Source organism: Eleutherodactylus coqui, chromosome 10, assembly GCF_035609145.1.
Source record: "Eleutherodactylus coqui strain aEleCoq1 chromosome 10, aEleCoq1.hap1, whole genome shotgun sequence".
Lineage (NCBI taxonomy): Eukaryota > Metazoa > Chordata > Amphibia > Anura > Eleutherodactylidae > Eleutherodactylus > Eleutherodactylus coqui.
Window position 1 is genome coordinate 53,524,317 of NC_089846.1, and position 26,003 is coordinate 53,550,319.

Below are 26,003 nucleotides of genomic sequence, written 5' to 3' on the forward strand. Positions count from 1 at the left end.
GGCCTTTCAGAAAGAACCCGGCTGCCATGACACCTGAACGGCTCCCTGCTAACTCTCATCGCAGGGGGCCGTATGGGGCCTTGGAACATTGGCCAGCTAATTCAAATGTCACTGTCAGAATTGACGACAGCATTTAAAAGGTTAACAGCTCCGATCAGCCGCACAGCTTATTGGAGCTGTTGCAGGCGGGTGTCGGCTGTAAGAAACAGCCCGCACCCGGCGTTGTATAAAAAGAGATTGACGCGCAATATCTCTTCATACATACCACATCGCTGCAGGATGTAACTGTACGTCCTATAGCGTTAAGGGGTTAACAATCAGGATAAGTAACGTCAATTCTAGAACTACAAGCAAAGAATAAACAGAGAGGGCCAAGGGCACAGATCTAGATGTAGTATTCTCATAAGCAAAAAAAGAATGAACTAATTTTTCGTTCCTAACACATGAAATGGTTGTGCTTGTCTGGGTGCGTCTCCAATGATTGCTTGATATAAGAACTAAATCGGAAATGACAGCCCCTGTGAGCTACAAGCCGTGGTGAGTGCACAGAGGTCTAGACCCAAAGAACACCAATCTAGCGATCATTAAGGCACAAAGCAATCAGACACTTATCACTAGAGATGAGCGGCGAGCACCCAAATGCTCAAGTCCACGTTATTCGAGTCGAGCTTTTCATAAAATTTGAGAGCTCTACTCGAGTAACGAACCCCATTGGCTACAATGGGAGACTCGAGCATTTTTGTATGGGGGACGCTGGGTCCCGAGCTTTTTTTTTTTTTTCTTGGTTCTTGTGTGTGTGTCTCTCTCTCTCCCCTGCCTGCCAGACAAAAAGTTTGCCATTGACATGCGCTGCGTCGCAGTGGGAAGGGGCCAAAACAGGCACGTCACAGCGGGGAGGAGTCAAAAACTGGGGCAAACACGGCTTGATGCTCATTTGAGTAACGAGCACCATCGAGTACGCTAATACTTGAACGAGCATCAAGCTCGACAGAGTATGTTCGCTCAACTCTACTTATCACCTATTTTTGAGTAGGTGATATACAGTATAGGAGAACCCCTATACTGTAACAATTACTGTCTGTAAACATGTTTTATCATTATAAATGAAAACAAACTGAATTAAAGAATAAATTACTGTTTTCTACATAATTTAGTTGTTGGTACATTTATGAGGGATGACACAAACTGTTTTAGTCAGGAAAGGGCTACAGAATGGCTATTTTTAAAGTCTTTGTTTTGGCTGAACTACTTTTTGTGTTTTTCTTCATTGTACCATGGAATGTTGAAAACAGGATATGCCATTGAAGGAGAGGAACCAGCATCTGAAAATCAACAGGAAGTGCAGCCAGTCTGTGAGGTGAGAAGTTTGTATCCTTAGGAATCTATGTGAAAGAAGTCAATTTGAAAATAAATTGTAAAAAATGTATAGAATTTATATTTGTATACATTACTGGAGAAGAAAATGGAAAAAAAATAATTTCAGTCATTTTTGTTCATGTTTACATTCTACTTTTCCTCTGTTACGGATGCTTAATATAATTAGAAGCATTTATAAACCACAGCAGTGTTGCTGGTTTGTGTCTGTACTCCCCATACAACAGCTTTTAACTGGTTTTCTTAGGCTGTATATACTTGTGCCTATACATCAATGGCATCTTTCCATCACAAGAAGTGACCACTTTTTGATTATTTGTAGCCTGATTGCCGAGGCTTTCACTGATCCTGAGAATGATTGGGATTTCAGGGATGTCTTGGGGTGTTTTCACAGGGGCGGAATTATTCCCCAAGGATGTACCCACCCGCAAAGCATAGCTTAAGCTGTGACCGTGAAATTCCGCACCAAAATCCGCAGGTAGTCCTGCAGTGTTTGGTGCAGAATTTACCCTGTCGGTTGCGGTACAGATTGCGGGGTAATTCTGCCCATGTGAAAGCACTCTTAGTATTGCAGTGCCTTCAACGTTTTGACCTGCACATTAGTACTCCCCGTTATCAACTATACAGGTAATTGCAGAATGGCCCTGTTCACTTGAACAGATGAAAGTGCTAGCAATATCTTATCTCATTCAGTGATGGGAAATCCCCCTTCAAAATAATAAAATACTACTTTTTTATTTAGTTTTTGAAAAATTTGCAATGTTACAAGATATAAAAATCCCAAAAACGTTAAATGTTAAGTTTACCAACTCTACCCCACCTGCACCCATACTCTCCTGGAGGGAAAAATGGAAAGCAAAAATAAAAAAGCCTGCAATTATTCCAAAAATCACATCTTTTTCTCAAGAAGTGAGGAAAAATTAACCATGGATCCCACCTATCTGACGAATCGGATTGTATTTCTTCTTAAAAATATGAGCTTCATTGAATAGACAATAAGGACATGTTTATGAAGCAGGTGGTTGATACTATGGCGTGGCGGTGACAGACTTGGAGGCAGCACACTTTTTAAGCAACTGAACTTTACTAAACAGATGTTGGCTTAATACTCCATAGGAAGGCACATTATACTTGAGCGTTGCATACCATAAAATGCTGTTTGCAATTCACATCTCTTTGACACCTTAATGTCATATGGCATAACCGTTAGAACAAGATCGAACGTTTTGGGATATTGATTTGATTCAGGCTGCAGCATTTCACTTGCCCATTTCAGCAGGCAGCAGGCCTTTACCAAACACTGAGTTATGTACACTAGACCCTATCCACCCGTAGGGGCTACGTGTCTTTTATCAGTATATGCAGACAACGTTGACATCAACTAGTTACCAAGGGTGTATTCTGTCTATGCCACATTTTCTCCCTTAAACGCAGGTGTTTACTATGCCATTACATCATATGTGTCACATACAAGTTAATAAATGAACAATATTTCTACTAAAGAACCACGGTGCTCAACTGAACTAAAAAAAATAAAATAAATCTTGTTATTTGTATAGCGACAACTTATTCCGCAGCTCTTTCAAACTCGGTACTAATTTTACCAACCTTGGATGGATGGAAGGCTAAGTCGACCTTGAGTCAGCTACCTGAACCATGTGGGGTTTGAACTCGCAACCTTCAGGTTGTGAAAGAGAGTTTAGGACTGCATTTCTGCTGTCTTAGCACTCTGCACCACACGGGGCTCTTCAAGGCTAACTAAGGCCGATCCTCACTTATGCCCTGATGCTGCAGCAATGTCTGTTGTCCTGTCGTGGCCCAATCTGCCACCTTTGCAACGCTACTCCGAACATTTTTCTTTTGCAGGCCATTGCAATCTGGCCTGCCCATTGGTCCTCAGTCATCAGGATCCTTTCATTGCTTGCATTTTAACTTCTGGTCATCAGGCCCTTTGGGTCCTAGTTCTCCATAAGCTGGGCTCCCCTGACCACTCCCCCCAGCACAGGGATCCAGTCGCACATGTGGCTTGTGCTGCTCTCATTCCCGGGCCATACAGTACAGCTGGGCTCCCCTGTCCACTCCCCCTAGCACAGGGATCCGGTCGCACATGTGGCTTGTGCTGCTCTCATTCCCGGGCCATACAGTACAGCTGGGCTCCCCTGTCCACTCCCCCCAGCACAGGGATCCGGTCACACATGTGGCTTGTGCTGCTCTCAGTCCCAGGCCATACAGTATAGTATGAGGAGATGGCTGCTTCTACCACTTTTCACATGCCAGGGCTGCTGCCACATCAATACTTCTCCAGGGAATTTTTCTGGTCACACCTGTGCTGATGCTCACTCTGGTAGTTGAGCTACTCTGCTCACACACTCAACCTCACTACAGCTCTGTTGTGACGCAGCTTATTTGACTTCATGGCCAAGATGGTACCCATCACATGACCTGGAGGTGGGGTCTTAGCCCCAGCACAGGGACAGTCATAGTGAATTCCAGGATCTACAGTATTGTCACAATCATGTGATCTTAGAAGAGATAAGGCTTAATCCTCTGTACTCTCCTCTCTCCACAACCTTTTCCTCCCCTGCTGCTGCACTGGTATGGGAAAGGGTCCCTTTTCCAGCGCCTGTATGTGCCTTCTTGATCTCTCTCTACCCTCCCTGGCCATGGCACCTGGCCGATGGAGGGGTTCTCACATGGTGCCTAGGTGCATCTCCCACACGGATGGGTGGGGGATTGTGGTGGGAAAAGATCCTTAACAATAAGCTGTATATAGTTTTCCTTTGCTGTAATGTATACCATAATATAGTATTTTAACCACGTCACGACCTATCACTTAATTTTACATCATTGGTCGCAGATGGAGAACATTTGGGAGGATCTCACTCCAACTCTGGTGCCTATCAGCTGTTTTGGACACAGCACAATATATAGCAATACAAAACTATTGCAGTATATTGTACAATCACAAGTTCAATTCCTCTGGTGGGATTTTAAAAACAAAAAGTAAAATTAAGTTTAATAGCATTTTCAAAAGTATAAAGAAGTAAAATAAATCAAAATACCCCTTTCCCATTTTTCAGATGAAGAAAACAAACAAACAATTGGTATCAATGCGTCTGTGAAAGTTCATCTATGAACGACTGCCTACCTGTTCACTGTGAATGGAGGTGGGTGGGTTGAAATGATTCACGTCCCACTCCACCTCCATTCACTAGCAATGATCATTTCTGTGTTAGCTCATGAACGATCATCGCTGGGGCTACCTGTCAGACATCTGCGTCTAACAGGTTATCCCGTGTAAAAGCACCCTTAACCACTGGATTTTACTCTTGCCAAATATCATATTCCAAAAGAAACTGTCATTGGAAACAAGGAATTATTAGCTACAAAGAAGACCTGCTGAGTTTATTGTGCTCCCCATTATACTGATTTCCAATCCTTGTGTACCACACTCCGCTTATCTCTGACAACAGCTGATCTCCAATCCCTATGTAAGGAACTCTGCTTATATTTGACTACTGGTGATCCCCAATTCTTGTGTACCGAGCTCTGCTAGCAGTATATCTGACTATGACTGCCTCTTCCATTGGATTCCAGAATAGAAAGCAAACATCATTACACCAGGAGACTTAATTGGGTTATCCTTACTCTAATACACTCTGACCAATTGGGCTTCATGCCTGGCAAAACCACCACCCAAAATTTATGCAGACTGTTCACAAATATCCAATTTAGAAGTTGGATCTAGGGTTCTTTTATCAGCTGATGCCACAAAAGCTTCTGACTCCCCTGCATTAACCAAATTTGGTTTTGGCCCTACACTCATTGAATAGGTTCATTTATTATATGTCAATCCTTGCTCAAGGATGTTTGTAAATGGTTGGATGTCTCAAGCCTTTCAGTTATTTATGGGTGCTAGACAAAATTGTCCTCTCTCCCTAATCCGTTTTGACTTGGCTTTTGAGACATTGCCATTTTATCTCCACTAAAGTCTCCTCATTAATGGATTTCAATTACCTGCAATTCACTTAAAAGTAATTTATATGTGGATGACACTGTTGTATCTGTCTAACCCAAATAATTCCCTTCCCTTACTGCTTAAATGCATTTCCCACTTTGGTTAATCATAAATTGGGCCAATCTCATATTTAGATATCTCAGTTACAACTGAGGCCTCTCTCTCTCTACGCTTAGTTTGGTCCACTAGCTTTCTGTAGCTAGATAGATCAACTTAGTTAAAATGCCACTTCTTAAAAAATCCTCTATTTACCCTCCTGTATATCTCCCCCCAGAATTTGATGCAGCCAATGGACAGTATCCTTTCTCATTTATTTGGAATAGTGGTCACCACCATGTATTGACCAGGCATCTCACCACACCTTGCAATAAATGTGGATTGGCACTGCCAAATGTCAAATAATACTATTCAACATGCTCAGCTGAAGATGAAGTCTCCCATGTACAATCTTTAGTTATCACCCCTTTAGCTCCAATTATCCAAACCCATTGCTCTTTTTATTTTGAGGCACACATAGGTCATAATGATGGCAATCACCCATTTCCTAGACAAGCCATTCCAGTATGATATGCGATGAAAGATGCCTTTCAAGTACAGGAAGTGTGTGCCTACTCTCCTGTCTGCTATACTAAAGATTTCCTGGAGTTATTATTGTCATAAGTTTTGGATAAATGTAGTATATGATTATTTTTACAGCAGACACAGCTATTAGGGGTTTCCCTACTATTCAATCTGAATTTGGCCTTTGTCAATCTCAAATAATAAATTGCACCAAAACCCCCCAAAAATGTAGCCTGTGGTCTTATGTCATCTTAGTTACAATGATACCAGCCATGTTATTGTTTCCCTTCACTGAGTTCTTTACATAATGCAATGTCTATATTTGTATGCTGACGCATAGACTGGTTTATTTTTATTTTTGTTATAGTACTAGAAGTTTTTTGATTCTTTGTGTGTGATGGACACAATGAGTCACATCCTTTTTTATTGTTAAAATGTTTATTTGCCGAATCGGCTCATTGTATCATTATTACACACTGTATTATGACAGATATGTAATTATGTCCCCATTAATTGTGTAGAGTCGCATTACTTCATCCTAACTGTAGTTTAATTTAAAAAACTATAGGGGCTGGATTAAACTATAAACAATATTGTTCATTGGATAGCCCCTTTTACCCCTTAAGGACATGGCCTCGTTTGGGCATAAGGGCATGACGAATTTTTGGGGGATTCTCATCTCCACTTTTCAAAAGCCATAACATTTTAATTTTTCTGCCAATGTGACCATATGAGGGCTTGTTTATTGGGGGACAAACTGTAGTTTTTATTGGTACCATTTCTGGGTACATATATGTATAGCCATTGAAAATTGACTCTCCAGCTGTTTTTCATTAGTAGCACTTACTTTTTCAGCCTTTTGTAAACCCCGTCCCAACTTTCGCTATCAATTTCTAAATTATTATTTTTTTCCTGAAATGATAAAAATTTCCATTTTCACCTTCTGATATGTAATCTATGATCTAATGTGAATAGCATATGGATATATGATATTTCTAAATCATTGTATTTTTTTTTCTTTACACTTACTTACTTTTTACACAGCGTCCCAGTTTTTTTTAGAATTAGGGTTGTAAATCAAGTCAATATTTGGTATGGCCACCATTTGCCATTGCCAAAACTGCAACAAGATTAGGGCTGTCTAGGAGCCGTATAATCACTTCCAGGATCCCCTATTCTTCTTTACGCTGTAGATAGTTGTTAATGACATTGGCTGTATGTTTGAGGTGGTTGTCCTGCTGAAGAATAAATTTGGAGTCAATCAGACAGCTTTTTTTTTAGTTCTTACATGGCAGCATTTTTTCCACACCTACCTCAAACTTTTACACAATACTGTATATACTGTAGCATGTGAATGTTTACTCTGTTGAAACTAGAAATACACTTATTCTGTGAGAAGTTTACATATACTGTACAAATGTTCAGAAAAAAAAACTAAAATGTTGCATTCAAATGTAAGTAATTATATTTTATCCTGCAGTGACTTATATCATTTTCCATCTGGCATTCAACTCCCTGGCCCATTAAAATCATGCTGTGAGAAGGACAACCTTGAATGCGCTCAGTATTCCAAGACAACATCTTCTTATAATCCTTCCTATGAAAATCTCTTCAGACCAGTAAAATTTGCATCATTTCAGGATGGGCATCCAGAGCCATCCTTGACAAAAAACAGAGCTTATTCTGTAAGTCAACTCGACTTGGAATACCTTGCTTTAAGAGACAGGATGGAGTCTCCTACCACCAAACTAGAAGAAAGAGAGCCATCTGCCCGATCAAAGAAACAAGGACCTCCTCGTCCACCACCTCCTAAATGGGAAAAGTACAAAGAGCACCAGGCATCTAAGCAAACTGCAAGCAAGTCTGGCTTCTTCAACTGTAAAGAGGGGCCTATGCCAGAACTTAAGACAGAAATCAAGGATACTCGACAACGTTCCCAAAGTCTGCCTCTGGATAAGATATCTTTCAATGTAGCATATAATTTGTCTCCTTCCTCCATTCAAGGACTTAATCATTTTAAAGAACTATCTGAAATAAGATGTGCTTTGCAAGGATCTCAGGACTCCTCACCTGCTGCTTCTCCTAGCCGGGCTTTTTCAGTGTAAGTTTTTGTTTGCTTTTCCTCCCCAATACTTTTTATTTCTTTTACTGCATTATATGACAGAGGTTATTATTGTTTCTGAAGATACTGCTTAGATTCACTGAGAAAGTGTGTAAATATATAAAATATAACTTTTATTGAAATACTTTAAAAGAACCGGTACCCTAGGCACTATACACATATGGACATACAACGAATAATAGTGTTATCCCCTGGATGTTTCCAACCCGTATCACATCAGCAAAAATCTGAGGCGAGAGAGGGTACTTTATCCAGGTGGAGAAAAACATGACTTTCAGCACAAATAGCCCTGTAGGTAGAAATCCCACTGTAAATATACCCTGTGAATGGACCCAACACGTTTCAACTGTACCAAGTCTCATCAGGGGTCTATGTTCAGAAAAACGAGGATTGGGTATTTGGTGTATATGATCTTTATAGGAGGTAGGTGTGTATTTGGTCCTGAATGTTTCAAAGAGGTTTGCACTATCCCTGTCGTTCTGAGAACTATACGTATATAACGGGATTCTTAGGGTATATAGTAGATGAAGCGATCCCTCAAGTGGAAGGGGATCCCTATTCAATGTATCGCTTTATCTACTACCCCTTTTGCTTGCAGATGGCCTAGATCACTGTCTGGCAGTGCAGTAGACAGATTTATAATGAGCTCCCTCCAGTTATGGAGGAAAGTAAAGCCCTTATGCTATCTGTCACCTGCTACATAAATCACTGCCTATATTCACAAGTCAGCTTTTGAAGGTCATCAGCTCCCTTCCCAGACTCTGATATTTGCAACCTATTTTCTGATCACCCAAGCTGCATCAGGATAAGGTGATTCAGTGCTCTGGGCAGATTAGGCAAATTGTGCCACTCCTTCCCCCCCCAACCCATAGAGTCAAGTAAAAACCAACTTATTTTCTAATGAAAGAGAGGTAAACACATTCTTAAAGAAACCGATACAGGCAGAATAAGTATTTCATCAGGTGACCCACCTTACTTTTCTTCTACATTTGGCCCAGACTGTCCTTGCAATTTCTCTCAAAAACTGCAGACCTTGGTGCTGAGAAATCTTTTGCCAGGGCTATAGCTATAGTGGGTGTAGGGGTAGCAGTCGCATGTGGGCTCCAGAGCCTGACTGAGCCTAAAGGCCTCTCTGCCCCAAAAGGAGAATGACAAATGCTACCTGAGCACCATCTGCATTGCTATTTGTTCGGTTAAAAAAGCAAAAATGCAATGGAAGCAAACTGAAAGATTTTTATGTTTTTGAAAACCAAATGAAATTAATGGTTAAAGACAAACTTTGAAATCTGTTTCAATTCCATTTCTCTGCTCTAAAAATGGTACAGAGAGACAGGAAGCCCTAATGGAGCTCTTAGTCTTATCAGGTAAGAAAGAAGTTTTGCAGAACTTTAGCCTCATTCCCTCTGCACACACTATAACTAAGCCTCAGGGAGACGACAAAGGGTTAATCTGCTTCAATTAACCCTTTTAGTGCACAGGCAGAGTAGTATTATTGGAAAAAGCATAGAGGTAGGATATCCTGGCAGCCATGAGGTGATGCTGATGCTTCTAAGAACTGTAGTTTCCTAGTTAAGAATACTGGTCATGTGACTGAGCAGGACCACCCTGCTTGCCACCTGGCTAAGTGAAGAAGGGAGTAACAAAGTCTAAATACATAAAAGAGACTGCTCCCGCCAGAGCATGCTATAGGGCATGCATGTGCACCCAGCTTTCCTCTCTACAACCAACCTGAACACTTTCCTGGTTATTTAAGATACTTTCCCCAGCTGTAAGGCGCCTGAGTAATAGGTTTTGTTTGCTCTTGCAGAGGTATTACTGATTTCTGCTCGATTTCTGATTTCATCCTGTGCCTGTTTACCCAGCTTTCCCATCGTCTCCTGTCCTGACCTCAGCTTGCTATTTGACTACATTTTTCCTGATTTCTGCCTGAATTTTGGCCTGTCTTTTTGTTTATAAAACAACTCTGCTTGTTCTGTGTAACGACCACATGCCTGTCTGACCCTCCGGTACTGCTATACAGTGCCTCTGACCTGTTCATGACAGCTGCTACTGTACCAGCCACCTAGCGAGGGCACAGGAAAAACAAATATTTAAAAAAAAAAATCTGTACTGCGCATATGCAATACAGAGGTACGCAGGGTCACCGGCCACTGTCAGAGCCAGATTCCGCTGCGGACTTCCGCATGCAGAATCCCACCCATTCGTGTGCCGCTAGCCTAAAAGAATACTTTATAAAATATATATGTATGTATAAAAGCAAAAAATAACTATACAATTGAGACAATAAAATCAAGGATCAATTCTAAACATTCTCTATCATCTCGTTAACCCCCATAGGTACTATTATATTCAATCTATAAATCCAGAACATTTCACTTTTTTCTTAAAATGTCAAATCTCGTCTTTATCAGCAAGGCGCTCTATATGTGTCACTCAAAACGCTTTGAAATCTTTATTGTGTGCCAGAATAGCATGTGTTTAACATAGCTATCTTACACATTTAACCTGTGTTTATTAATACTTGTATGGAGATACATGGTAGTTCCACCTACATACTGTGGCCAGAGCAGGACTCCAGCACATTTACAACAAATTGAGATGGCTGGCTAATTCAAAAACACTCCCAATCGGGTAACTTCTACACCTGTTACGTTGCTACAAACCTCAACAACCCTTTTACATGTACTACTACAACACATACAGTGAGGGAGATCGCACCCATAGCTTCCCCATATCTTCTCCATTGTGTCACTTTATTCAGATGTACAGTGACAATATTTTACTGCATGCTGATTTGACATATTTGTTTCTTTTTTGTCTTTGCTCTTAGTAAAAGAAACAAAGTTATTGTTCAAATGCCAATTTAGGGTGGTTTCACATCTGCATTGCAACATCTGGTCGGAGATCCACCACAAAATACTGGAAGAAAAAGCGCTGCATGCAGAACGTTTTCTTCTGGCTGAAAGCTGGCCAGTTAAGCAAAAAGCGAAGAGACCCCATTATAGTCAATGGGGTTCGTTCAGTGCTCTTCGGCTAAGACCAAGCCATTCAGCCATGGGGATTCCCTTTTCCGACTCCCTCAAAGGTGCAGGAAAGCGGAACCCCTGATGCAGGTGTGAAACCACTTTTACTAACACTACAAACTGAGATGATCACTTATCTTCCATAGTTCGTCTGTGACTGACTTGCTAGCCAAATGAATAGATTGGCTGATTTATAAGGTTTAAGATACATTTTTGGTAAAGTAAGATCAATAAGTCAATCTATAAGTTTTCCTTAGAGCAGCAAAGTTCCTTGAGCTTTCCAGCTGCTGCTGGGAGGTGTTCAGAGATATATGGTATAATACTAGCATCATTTCAAAAATGACCCTGACCACAATGTGTGTACATGCATGTATATGGCATAGATATTCATTTAGGGCAAGGTTTAAATATTTAGCTGTTTTTTTGTTGCACATTGATTATTCCAGAAGTCACAATCCAGGAGTCATTTCACACTTTGATCCTCAAAGCCTCTTTTTTCTCCTAGCAGTGCATCGGAATCTAAAGACGCTGATGGATGTGGCACTATTGACCAGTTATTCTGCTCAGAGTCTATCAGAATGGAATCGTTATCTACAGATGTCCATGGAGGGAAGTGCTCTCCTGCTTTGGAGAACATTTTTGAAGGTGAATTTAGACATTCAGAAGATGATTGGTCAACAGACAGAGAATCTGAAGTTTCCATTCCAGAAAGGTTAGTAATTTTTATTTCACTTTCTGTCCATGTCAATTCAAGTGTTTAGATTTAGTATTGTAGTTCTGTATTTTCTGTTACCAAAAATGATGTTTGATTGCATCAGAAGGAAGCTGGTATGGCTTTAGGATAAGATCTATTCTCTGTGACCTGCGTGCATTATTGCATGATTGCATATAACCATCCACTCGCAGCATCGCCATCTCTTGGGCAAGATAGTTTTTACAGCATCGGAACTCACTTCCACCCAACGGATTCTCTTTTATCTGCCTTTAGGCAGTGTTATTGCTTCTTTTTACAGCAAGTACTTCACACAGTCAAAGTGCAAATATATTAAATCAACACCTGGCCATCTAGCCTCTAACTAAACATTATAATCACAATCACTCCCTTACAAAGTATAGGCATTCTGCCCAATATTTGAAGCCACAAACTTAATTTCATACCACAATGACTCCCCCACGTGAAGCCTAACAAGCTTCATTACCACACAAACTCCTGAATCGATTGGTGTGGTCTAGAAGAAAATTGGAAACTTAAAATGGCCCTGGAAAAAATCTAAAAGTGGCCTCATATAGTAGATAAATCCAAATTATTAGCAAAGGGGGCCAACATAAGTATTACCAGATGCTGGATCTGTTCTTTGAGATGTCTTTCATTTGTTGCTTGTTTCTTTGGGCCTGGATAAGATAAGCACAGTGTACAATTGCACCAAAACAACTCTTTATCACAACGAAAAGTGAGCAGAGGGGTATGTTTAAATAAAAAGAGAAACGGCAGTGGCACTGGCTGGCATTTGGGTATGGAGTGTTATGTACTAGAGGACGAGTATGTGCTATATTGTTAGAGTTGAGTATGTAGTGGAAGAGAGAGGCTACTGAAACTAAAGAGGAATAAAGAATGCAATAAGTAGAAAAATTAAATAGAAGCGTGTATTTAGAGTGGGATCCAATAACAAGAGTACGTCATAGTGGAAAAAATAAAAATAGTGACAAGCGGCGAGCAATTAAAGTGATTGTCCCACAAAAAAATGTTGTTTGTATTTAAATGTAGCTCATAATTATAAACTTTTTTGCATTTATACTATGTAAAAAAATGTTTATATCCCAAGATATTTCAGAAATAATGTCAAAGTTATTCTATCTGCTCTGTCTATCTCAGTAATTGTTCCAAGGTGGTCGCACATGCTCAGTATCGCTTCTCTATTTTCGCACTGGGTGTGTGGAGGGATCTCTAGTGTGGGAAGCGGCTACTTATGAAGTTGCTGCATCTTCTCTAATGTCAGAAAGATGCTGAGAGAGTGATAAGACAGTGAGACAGTAATATTGCAGAGCAGGAAAACTAAATAGGTGTGGAACATTTACTGAGGTGGACTGGACATGGAAAGGCTCTTCAGTAGAAGCAGCAGGTGGCGCTATTCTAAAATTAGTATGAAATATTTGTAAGCAGATTTTTTAATAAGATTAAATACAAAAACATTTTTACAATTATGGGTTGAATTTAACTATAAACAATATTTTTGTGGGACCACTGCCTTTAATAAAAAACAGAAATTATGCCTACAAGAATATTTTTCAGAGATACAGCAAAATTGCTTCAGAGTGGATACGGTTGTCCGCAGCAGGTCCACAGAGTACTTCATTCATTCCTGGGCATATTCAATAAAATGGAAGTGAAATGCCTGATTCCCCAACCTAATCCAAAGCGACAAGATAGGAGAGGCCACATTGTCACTTTAAACATAATAGAAGCATAGCCTCTGTAAGACCCTGAGAATTCTCACCTGAACCATAGGACCCATTCACACAGACACATTTTCTCTCCGCATTCAGTCCATATTTTTAACAAATGTATCCATCAAAATTGCCTATGAAAGTCAATGGGAGTGTAAAAAAAAATGGTGTGAAAACAGGTGTAACATGCGTATTTACTGTTTAATTTGATGCATATTGCTAGAAGACAGTGGAAAAAAGTGACATCAATTAGCCCTTCTTGCATTTTTCTTGTGCTTTCGAAAAAGACAGTGAATGTGGATGCAAAAAGGACAAAAAAAACGGGCATACGTACCAAATACACAACAAAAATCACATACAAACACATTGAAAACAGTCGTTTTCAGGGACCAAAATTGCATATGCCTGTGTGAATGAAGCCTTAGCATGGTGCCAACGGGCAGTGCGTAGAGGCTGAAACTTTACTCCTCAAACAAAGAAGAACTACTTTCCTTCTGGCCCCGCCAGTACTTCAGAGTACACACTTTATCCCCTAACTGCTGTTAGGACCAAATGACATGTAGCCTATCTAATGAGTCTGAATACCATAAACCTTCAACAAACATTAAAAAAAAATGTTTTCACATTTGAGTCAGTTTACTGTGGAGCAATATGACTTATTAGGACTGCAATACACTGTTAGGTTACATGAGAACCATCTATAACCCCTCAATATTTCTACACCATGATGCAAATTGACAAACGAAAAAAATCCAGCTTCTAGGGCCAGGTCAAGACCAATCATCACACAAACTGATGTGGTCAATTTCTTAAAAGGCACACAAGTAATTCTCATCCAATGAAACCTATTTCCCCACAACAGGGTCTCTGTGGGCAACTCTGACATGGACAGTGAAAGTAGGCATGAGATGGCAAGCCACACGTGAGGCCTACTAGTCTTCCACTCTTTCATAAAACATACACACAAAAAAACACTAGAGCCATTAGCCAAAGATCTATCTGAAATTAAACAAGACACACAACAACGTGATCACAGGGTTGACTTACTGGAAAACAGACAGGTTTCCTTAATCAAAAAGTTATCAGAAGTATCAACGTGCCTACAGGTCCATGGTGACCATATTAACAAAAAGTCTTCCCATTGCAAGCTACAATATACCCAAAGCTATCACAGAAATAGAGATCTTCTGCAATCTGCTAAACTCTGAAGACCAGTAGCACATAATCATCAGGAGAACACGTTATTCATTTAAATCTAAACCTAAACCCTCAGAATCACCAAGATATGTAATATGCAAGATCCTGAACCTCAGCATAAAAGGACACATTTCTCAAAAAGCCAGAGAAATAGACAACATAACATGAAAATTCCCTGGTGTCCATTTATTAAGATTTAGCAATTATATCATTAAAGGGGTTGTCCCGCGAAAGCAAGTGGGGTTCAGCACTTCTGTATGGCCATATTAATGCACTTTGTAATGTACATCGTGCATTAATTATGAGCCATACAGAAGTTATTCACTTACCTGCTCCGTTGCTAGCGTCCTCGTCTCCATGGTGCCGTCTAATTTCAGCGTCTAATCGCCCGATTAGACGCGCTTGCGCAGTCCGGTCTTCTCCCTGGTGAATGGGGCCGCTCGTGCCGGAGAGCTGGTCCTCATAGCTCCGCCCCGTCACGTGTGCCGGTTCCAGCCAATCAGGAGGCTGGAATCGGCAATGGACCGCACAGAGCCCACGGTGCACCATGGGAGAAGACCCGTGGTGCATCGTGGGTGAAGATCTCGGCGGCCATCTTGGTAAGGTAAGTAAGAAGTCGCCGCAGCGCGGGGATTCGGGTAAGTACTAAACCTTTTTTTTTTTAACCCATCCCTTGGGTTTGTCTCGAGCCGAACGGGGGGCCTATTGAATAAAAAAAAAAAACGTTTCGGCGCGGGACAACCCCTTTAAGTAAATCATTTTCATCCACTCTGAGACAAAAACAGCACCAGTTATGTTGGTTATTCCCATTTGGAATATCTGTATCAGTAAATGGAAAGATACTGATTGCCTGATGTGCAGAGAGAATAAAACCATCTGTTTGGAATTGGACATTAATCTAGACCTTTATCCTTACCTGCAAAATGACCATCAAGCAACCCTACTACAGCCACCCTCAAAACAACAACCTGGGAAGTGATACACATTGCAAAAAAATCGAAGGATCCCCAGATGTTTCAACAAATTACAAGCTACCCCAACTTCTGTAGTGTCTCATGGGTCTGCCCCTTTCCTTTACATTTTTTTTCTCTTTACAGCCGTCTCCTATTGATTTTACAGATCTTCTAAGCAGAAGTCAGGGCCACTACATTAGAACATTTTTTATTCTGGTGCTAGAAGACCTGCAGGCAGAAAACATGTAATTCCCAAAATGACCACAAAATCCTAATTAAAGAAAAAAAAGGCATAAAAATCCTTCAGAGAAACAGGGATATCATAATTGAACTGACTCATAAGGGACACGGGACATTCTACCTCCTCTAGAATGTAATAATGCCCTGTGTGTCACCTAGAAAGTAATATTTCCCTTTTTGTGCCCCCCTAGAAAGTGCCCTCTGTTTGCCCTTAGAGAGTAATAATGCCCTGAGTGCCCTTTTAAAAAGTAATACCAACCCCATTAGTGCCCTCTTAAAGAGTGATAATGACCACCATCATGACCCCTTGCAGGGTAATAACGCCCCTCAGTGTTCCCTTAAAGAGTAATAATACCCATCAATGTCATCATAAAGAGTGACAATGCTCTTAAATATCCTTTGAGTGCCTCCAGGAGGGAAGAAAAAAAATCTTCTTCATTCACTTATTGGCCCAATGCAGGCATGTGCGATATAATGACATCATTGCACCTTCTGTGCCTGGATGTAAGTGGCCTCTTGTAGGCCACAGGCCTAAAGCAGCCTACAGAGCAGGGAAAGGTAGGGCTTTATAGTTGTAATGGTATCCTGTGGACAGCGATACAATTAAGAGCAGAGCTTAAATGTGTATCTGGGGCACTTGGCCAGAACTCTGGGACACCAGTCTAGAGCTCCAAGGCATATCTCCTGGCCATGAGGGCTAGCAATACCCCAAGTTTTGGGTTTGTTACCGATGTAATGGCAATAGAGGTGAATTCGTCCAGTGTCTTTATGGCCTTTTGTAAAAAAAAAAATGCCCCATAACATTTGTTAAAGCCACAGAGTATTGAAGTTTCCCCAGCAAATCTGCAAATGAGCAGATAATCCTTGAATACCTGCATACTACTAATTTTATTTTGTCCTATTTTTATGTCTAGAATAAGAGAATATATCAGCTTATCACACTATAGATATTATTTTTATATAAGGTTTATTAATATAACTGTATCTTCTCTAAAGGTATGATGAATTCCAATCAGTCTCTCCAACACTTTTGTGTGGAACTGTTAGTCCTACTACATGTGCCACGTATTATAATACATCAACAGCCAAGGCTGAACTGCTTAATAGAATGAAGGAAATGAGTGAAATCCAGGAGAAAACCGGAAATGTCACAGAGGCAGAGAATGAAGAGAATGAATTGACCTTTAAGAAGGTGAGAACTCTGAGAGCACAGATTTTGTATGGATCTCTGTAGTCCCCAATTACGGAGTTTAATTTTCAACAGCATATGTGTGAAAGTTAATCGTTGTTGAATTTGGTGTAGTTTCTTGTCTTTTATGCACTAACTTAGTAGCAGTCTTGTCCTTACAGAGCGCGACAAGTCTTGTGACAAAAACTATTGATGACCTACCCCTCCAGGAGAGGTCATCAAAAGTTAATCATTGGGGACCCGCTGCTCGGGATCCCCAGCGATAAACTGATTGCCCGGCCCACTGTCAGTGCAGTGGGACCAAACATCGTCATAGGAGACGAGAGCAGAAGTGCTCTAGCTGACTTCATTTCCATTGAAATCAATGGCAGCTGAAGCAGCTATTACACTTATGTGTCTGAACCCTGTGTCTGAGGTCAAAGTGCCGGAAGTATAATACCCGGTTTCAGTTCCCATTGATTTCCTTGGGAGTAAAGACAGCCAGAGCACTTCTGCTCTCGCTTATTGCTGGGGAACCCAAGTGGTGGGTCCCTGACGATTAACTATTGATGACTTATCCTTAGGATAGGTCATCAATAGTTTGTACCTGGGAAACCCCTTTAACAGAGGAGCAGCATAAGCATTTCCATAGAAGAGGTAGTCTGTTTCCCTTGCAACAAGCAAAAAACAAGCAGAGGCAGGAGGAATCAATATCTGCAAAATCTGGAGAACGGAGCATTTTGGAAATAAACATCTTATGGGTGAGTGCATTGTTTTGTGATTTTGAACACAATGAAATAGGGCATTAAAGGGGAAATCTCTTTTCATGAATCCTAAGTGTGGTTTCACCCACAGTGTTTTTGTGACAGATTTCTCGAGCCAAAGCTAGCAGTAGATTCATAATGAATGTGAAATGTAAGGAAGGACTTAAACTCATCTTTCCTGCTGGATTAACTTTTGATTTTGCCATCTATAGTAACATTTAAAAATATGCCATGTGTGCAAGCACTCAAATGCAATTAGACTCAATGATTATCATTCAGAAAATTGTTCAAATGAGCAAAACTTAACGATAATTGTTTAGTTTAATCACAGCCAATGACGAACAAGAATCGTGCGCTTCTCGTTTGTTGTTCAGTTTCAGCCAGCATAAAAATCACCGCCGGCTTGCGCACTTCTCGTGTAGTTTAATCACTGATCATTCAGGGTTTCGCATAGGAATGTGACATACTAAAGGATTAGTGCACGAGAACTGTGCGATTCTCAACGAAAATCTTGCAGTTTAAACAGGCCGCCTGAGCGCTAGTGGCCTGGCGATGACATTACCAGCTTGTTCGCTTAGGCAAATAAGAATCATGAGATTCTTTGACTGTCTAAAAGGAACATAACACTTTGCCTGCACAGTAATGATATGTCTGCTACCTGCACACGACTGCTGTAGCCAATCATTGGCCTCACTGTTGATGCAGCGGTCATGTGCAGGCAGTCAGCGTGTGATTACTACAGGACCACTAACAAAGACCCACTGCATCATGGATCTACAGGCAATATGCCAGGTGAACAACGTTTCTTTTCTTATTTTATCACAGCCCCTGCCTTTAGCCAATGTTTTTTAGGGGGTCTCAGAGCACTGGCAAATTAAAGAATCTTCGTCCTTGTGCATTTTTCTCACTAAAGTTTACTTTTACTGAACAGAACTATGGCGTTGGGGACAGAGAGTTTTTAGCCATTAAGTGGGCGTTTGAGGAATGGCGACATCTTCTGGAAAGAGCTCAACATAAGGTGACAGTTATCACCGATCACAAGAATTCAATTTATTTAGAATCAGCGAAAAGACTTAACCCTATACAGCCTCGGTGGTTGTTGTTTTTCGCTCGGTTTCATTTGGTGGGCACATACCAACCTGGCAGTTGTAATATCAGGGCGGATGCTCTCTCTAGGAGTTTTGTTCCGGTGGTCTCTGATGAACCCCCTGCACCCATTCTGTCGGAGGGGGTGGTTGTGTCCGCGGTGTCCCTGGATCTTGAGGAGCAGATCCATAAGGCTCAAGATTTGGCACCTACTGACTTGCCTAAAGGCAGACTTTGAGGTTTCAAGTACTTTCGGAGATGCATAGCTCTGTTCTGGCAGGTCATCCTGACATCAATAATACGCATAAGTTATTAAGTCGAGCTTTTTGGTAGGCGTTTTTTAAGACAAGATTTTTTTTTGTGTGTGTCGGCATGTGAGGTCTGTGCCAGAGCCAAATCGCCTCGGTATCTCCCTGCCGGAGAGTTGTTGCCTCTACCGGTGCTGGAGAGACCCTGGACTGATCGGTCCATGGATTTTACCACAACCTTACCTTTCTCCGAGAGAAATACAGGTATCTGGGTCGTGGTTGATCATTTCAGTAAGATGTGTCACTTTGTGGCTCTGCCCGGCCTACCTAACACTAAGAAATTGGCTAAGCTCTTCATAGTTCATGTTATTAGGTTACACAGGGTACCATCTAACATTGTCTCTGATCGAGGGGTGCAGTTTGTATTTGGGTTCTGGCATTTTGTGTGCTACCAGTTAGGCATACAACTGTCTTTTTCGTCCGCTTACCATCCTGAGACAAATGGCCAGACGGAAAAGCCCTTCAAGCCTTCTCCTGCCGTAGCTCACTGGGCTTGCCATTAATGCCTACTCTACCACTATGCATAGCTGTACCTCCTGCACTCTTTGCTAGATATATTCAAATATGTATGACATGAGATACTAGCTATTCTAAACAACATAATTTTGCACTCTGTCACAAGATCTCTATCCTACATATATGCTTTCATTGCAACCACCCAGGGATTGCATTGTGAATTGTAGAATGCAAGGATTTTGCTATCATGTTGCTTTATTATATTGAATTGGTGTCAAAGAGATAATTGAAGTTCTTAATCAGATTATATGATATATTGTATTATTAAAACTGAACTTGAAATCAGCGTAATATTCCTTATTAAATTTTATGCAATAATCATAGACAAATTTAAAGAGAGAGTACTAATTGACTATGATTATTGCATTAAAGTGTCCCTCTGCTCCTGGACAAACAAAGATGGCCACACCGCTTCTCTATCGGATGCATACTGTGCATTACTATACATTGGTAGTCTAAGACCCTACATGCTGATCTGACTGGCCAGCACTGCTCATGTAGACAACACATGTAGAGTCTTAGGCTGGGTTCTCACAGGGTGGATTCTCGGCGGAAATCTCGTGGTTTGGCCGCAGCGAAAAAACGCAAGATTTCCGCCGGGAGAACCGCTGCTGCAAAACCCGCGGCGGCTTTGAAGCGGCCCGGCCGCTCAATGTTCCGCTGCGGCTGGCGCTCCCATAGAGGAGAGAACGGCCGCAGCGGGGAAAAAACAGGCCATGCTGCGGTCAGCAAATCCGCGCCGCAGCGGCGGCTTCTGCCGGCTTAGCCGCAGCCGATTTGCCGTCCCGTGTAGAAGAGATTTCTCAGAAATCTCGTCCACATGGCTGGCTAATCCCGGGATTAGCGGCCGCATGCGGATTTGCCGCGGCGAAATTCCGCACAGAATTTCCGTGGCAAATCCGCCTCGTTTGAACCCAGGCTTAGACTAATGGTGCATACTAATACACAATGTGCAGCAGGTAGTTAGAAAAGCTGGTGTAACCATCTTTGTTTGCCCAGGCCTGCTTTAAACTGCTTAAAGTGGTTTTCCAATAACATTTTTTTAAAACCATCTAGACATGTTGTTTCAATAGGAAAAATAAAAAAATCACATTGCATTTGGATGAAAATCACATCTGTATGCAAGTGCAATGCAATTTTTTTTGCTCCCATAGAAAATAATGGGCAATATTGCAATATTGTGTTATCACAACCCGCAAGATCTGTGAGTCTCATCACACAAAACTCACGTGTTTTTCTCATCCATGTAAATACGACATTACACAAACAGCATCACAAAACCACAGTAACTCCATATATAATTAAGTGTGTGGTTGTGCTGTGTGCTTCTTGGACCCACGATACACTACTACAACAGACAGTCTAAGGCCGGGCTCAGGCGAACGATATGGATTCTGCATGCGGGTTCCGGCAGTGAAATCCATTTGTAACCCTGCGTACCTGCTATTTCTGTACTATGCTCACTGTACTACGGTCATACGCAGTACAGATTTTGTTTTCTAAATACTTGTATTTACTGTGCTGTCGCTAGGCAATAACGCGGATACCTGCAGCCCATCCACAATGTCAATTGCGGATGGGCTGCAGGTCAGACGACCTCCATTGACTTTGATGTAGGCCATCCGCACGGAGTCGGCAGCAAAATAGAGCATGCTGCGATTTTTCCTCCGCTCGCGGAATACGCCATTTGTTTCTGCTGGTGTGAAGGAAAAAGTGATTTTTACATACCTTTCAGTGCATGTCATTTGCTGTGGATTCTCCGTGTGGACAACGATCGCGCATTCCACAGTAGAAATCCGGTCAAGTGAAACCGGCCTAATCCAGATGTTTACTATGATTAAGTGCTGTATCATCAATAAACATGCAAACATTCCTGATTATTGTTATTTTGGTAATTTATACATATGACTTTTGATGTAAAAATAAAGGCAATTTAAAATGATTTTGCATTTAACTACTAGTTTCCAACTGTCATGTTTTGTTTTTTCTTCTTAACAGATGCAACTAATAGAAAGCATTAGTAGAAAGATCTCTGTCCTCCGTGAAGCTCAGCAAGGACTTCAAGAGGACATTAGTGCCAATGCTACTCTTGGCTGCGAGATGGAGAATCTACTTAAAAGTTTTTGCAAACCCAATGAGTACGATAAGTTTCAAATCTTCATTGGGGACCGAGACAAGGTGGTCAATTTACTATTGTCCCTATCTGGACGGTTGCGTAGAGTGGAGAGTGCCTTGAGCTGTGAAGACCCAGAGCCCTCCATGGAAGAAAAGGTACCGCTACTTTTTAAATGCACTTGTGTATTTTTTACAGAACATTGCTCAACATATATGAGGGGGGAAGGTTAAGGTAAAAAAAACAACAAAGAACATTTCACACAGTGCAGTACAAGGTCAAATACCCTGCCGTCAGATGTCATTTTATTGACTATAAGTGAAATATTGAAAATTTTACAAGCATAGCATTTTGGTTTTTGTGGTGCTTCTAGCCGACTGAGGGGTCAAAAACGGTTCTGTGTGGATCTTGATGTGGAATGAAAAGGGCTTAAACTGGACTGCAATTCTACTTCGAAATCTGCACTTACCCCTGCAGGTTTTGATGTGGAATCACGCAGTGGCAAATTCTGCTGCGTCCCGGGGGAAATATTACGCCCATATTCCTCACTAATGTGACTTTTGCCGTGGATTTACTGTGACATTGTGGCAGATCTGCAATGTCAAGATATGCAGATTTTAGTGTAGAAAATCTCTGTGCAGAATATTACAGGCCGTGTCAAAGCAACTTAAGTGTATGTCTACACTGGACAGGAAAAATCTGCAATGGAAAAACTGCACCAAAGGGTACTCTCTTTGTTGTGGAAATGTGGTTGATTTGCCACAGATTTCGTTTGCAAAGGATGATATGGGAAAATCCACAGTATAAATTGACATGCTCCATATTTTCAATTCGTACTGTAAGGCAACAACAATTCCACTGTAAATCAATGACAAAATTCATGTTCAGTTCATTGCACAATTTCATGCGGATCAGGTGCGCACCCCCATAGACTCCTATGGTGTCTTATGTGTGCAAATGCGCACAAAAATAGAGCATGTGGGTTATATATTTTTGCACATGCGAAAATTGAAAACAAAAAATGCAGAATGTGAGGGAACCCATTGAAAACAATGGGTTCTTTTCCATGCATTTTGTGTGTGCAAAAACCCTAAGCTATTCAACCAAAATTCTGCAGCAAAATCCACATGCAAAAAATATGGATTTTGGTGCAGATTTGCATTTGGCTGAGTTCTCTGCCGTGTGAAAGCACCCTGACAAGCCTTAAAGCATGACTAATATAAGCCAAATCAGAGTATTCTCCAGAAGCAAAAAGCCACCCATCTGCAGACGTGCTTTTGCAGGATGTTTACCCCTCATCAGTGCAGAGCAGGGTATTGGTTAGCAGGGCGATGAGTCTGTCAGGGCAATAATTTATAATCCTTGATCTCCAATAAGAGTCATTAAATATTTACATGTTATCTGAAGATAACAGCGGTGCAAGTTATAATGTAACATGCCAGATCCTTCTTTCCACTGACAGGTTAGACATCCCTAGGTGTGGCCAACGTTCATCTAACGTGTATGGCCACCTTAACTGTTCTGCCATCTCCTACTAACTATTCCTGCTGGCAGCTGGTTGTCGATTGCACTCTACAATGTTCACAATTTGCAATATTTTCCAAACTCCATCCATACATAGCGGGAAAACAATCTGCACTGGAAAAAAATCAAATCTTCAGCAAGCTTATTATGTTGTGGAAAGATGCTTATTTTCATAGCAAATTTCACCATTCTAAAAGTAGGGTGATATCCATGGCAAAGTCTTCAAGTATCACATGCTGGTCTTGTTGCTGAACCAAGATCAGCAGTGAAAAAATTCAGCCAAGTGTGAACTTAGGTTCCAAATTAGAAATCTGCAGCATCTGGCTCAGTGTTCTTCCCATATACTGAAATTGTATTATACTCAGTTCAATATATATAGTGCAGGAGTGTCAAACTAATTTTCACTGAGGGCCGCATTAGCCTTATGGTTGCCTGCAAAGGGTCGATTGTAATAGTAGACTTTATAGTAATAGTGTCCCCCACAGTGGCACCACTAGTAATAGTAACCCTAATAGTGACCCCCATAATTGCCCAAGTAGTAATAGCGAGCACCATAGTGGCCCCAGTAGTTATAGTGAACCTTCTGGTTGCCACAGTAGTAATAGTATTTCCCATAGTCGCCCCAGCAGTACAAGTGCCCCTGTAGTGGCCGTAGTAGTAAGTGTTTTCTATACTGGTGGATCTAGTAATAATAGCGCCCCTCATAGTGGCTCCAATAGTAATAAGTATGCCCTATATTAGCCCCAGTAGTAATAGTGACCCTTCCCTATGGTCTCTGGCCGCACAGCATCCCTACAGGCATTCCCTTCACCCAGAGTCTGCGAACGCTGACCTCTCTCCTCTGCGTCTAAGTTGCATACAGGATGCCAGGGGTAAGAGATCAGTGGTCAAAGACTATGCACTGCCACTGCCGGACCACAGCTACAGGCTGGATGAGTAGAATGTCTGTTAGATTGCTGCACAGCCGATGGTCCAGATAAAATACGGTGTGGTTGACGTGTGATATAGAGTATTATAATCCTGTACAATGTACCACTAAATATAAACACTAAATAAAATGTGTAGCAACATGCCAGGTAGGTGACAACTTGTATTTTGTATTTATAATTTACTGGATATTTTCTCTTCCATCTATAGCTGAATCTCTTGGAGAAGAAAAAACAGTTGACCGACCAACTTGAGGATGCTAAAGAACTCAAAGCACATGTCACAAGGAGAGAGCAAATAGTTCTAGAGACAGTATCTAAGTATCTAAACGATGAGCAGCTTCAGGACTATCGCCACTATGTCAAGATGACCTCTGCCCTTGTTGTGGAACAGCGAGAACTGGAAGACAAAATCAGACTGGGAGAGGAACAACTGAGGTGTCTGCGAGAAAGTCTGTAAACAAACTAGCAGTTAAAAAAATGCCGAAGAGGTGTAATATTAGGTTATTCCCTAGTATTTTTAATTCTTGCCAGCTAATAATTTAATTGAACGAGCCTTACACTAGTATAAGACTCTGAATGATAACTGTTCAGACTTTTTTTCACTATTAGAAGTATTTGAAACCTCTTCAGATTTCTTTAGCTGTATTTTAAGAATCATCCATGCAAGTGTAACCAGCAAATGGTTTTTTTCTTTGAATTTCTTAAAGATGCTTCTATTTAAAAAATGTTGAGTGAATCTTCACTTCCCCTCTTTAGCATCTCTCGTATTATGTATATATTACACATCTGTAATTTTATAGATGATTTAATTTGTGAAATTGAATTTTCAAATAGACTTCACTAAATTGCCATGATCTATTCGAGCAATTGACAATTACCATTTCATTTTGCACAAACTTAGACTAATGAATATTATCTTCAGATTCAAAAGCTACAATTCTAACCTTGTTCATATAAGAAGAATTGATGTTTCTCACAAACAGAGTAATTCAAAATCTTTATGTTCTAGCCATTTCTCATATATGTTGGCTGTATAAACTAATGACTACGTAAAGTTCAGTATTGCTACATTGAATATTGTGGCATGAAGCATGTATTAAGTTAGAGGTGCTTTGGTTTTACTAGCTAGCATGCATTTACTTTAACTCAAATGTAAAAGTGCTATCTAGAGATAAGCGAGCATGGTTAGTTAAGGCAATTACTGGAGCGAGCATCGGTCTTTTCGAGTAACTGCATACTCGTCCAAGAAAATTCGGGGGGCGGCGGGGGGGAGCGGGGAGAGTGAGAGAGATCTCTCTCTCCTCCCCGCAACCCTCCGTTTCCCCCCGCCGCCCCCCGAATTTTATTGGACGAGTATGCAGTTACTCGAAAAGACCGATGCTCGCTCCAGTAATTGCCTTAACCGAGCGTGCTCGCTCATCTCTAGTGCTATCTCTTTATACAATCCATAACTGTTGAAACTCAGTCTTGGGACCACAGTGGAATGGATATGCAGTATTCCTTTAAAATATAAGTTGACACAGCAGAACTTATATATAAACTGGATACATAGATTTCAGAGTATTCAGGGGTCCAAAGATATTGCTGTATGAACTGGACTAAATGTGTTGGTCTTGTTTAAACTATTTAATGGCTTTAAATCAACCCAAACAGTTTGTTAAT

The 26,003-nt window shown here is 41.0% G+C and overlaps 1 protein-coding gene across 2 annotated transcripts in view; it reads left to right on the forward strand.

Annotated features, from left to right (window-relative positions):
- The window catches only part of SHROOM4 (shroom family member 4), a 116,379-nt gene extending 90,832 nt beyond the window's left edge, over positions 1 to 25,547 (forward strand). Inside the window, exons 5-10 of one of the 2 annotated variants that reach the window (XM_066581006.1) lie at positions 1,293 to 1,357; positions 7,434 to 8,054; positions 11,604 to 11,810; positions 16,930 to 17,125; positions 21,774 to 22,046; positions 24,550 to 25,547. In XM_066581006.1, coding sequence (XP_066437103.1) covers positions 1,293 to 1,357; positions 7,434 to 8,054; positions 11,604 to 11,810; positions 16,930 to 17,125; positions 21,774 to 22,046; positions 24,550 to 24,798 — 1,611 coding nt within the window. In that variant the 3' untranslated portion in view covers positions 24,799 to 25,547. The remainder of the gene's footprint in view (positions 1 to 1,292; positions 1,358 to 7,433; positions 8,055 to 11,603; positions 11,811 to 16,929; positions 17,126 to 21,773; positions 22,047 to 24,549) is intronic. The other variant, XM_066581007.1, reaches the window with a different exon arrangement.
- The last annotated feature ends 456 nt before the right edge of the window (positions 25,548 to 26,003 follow it).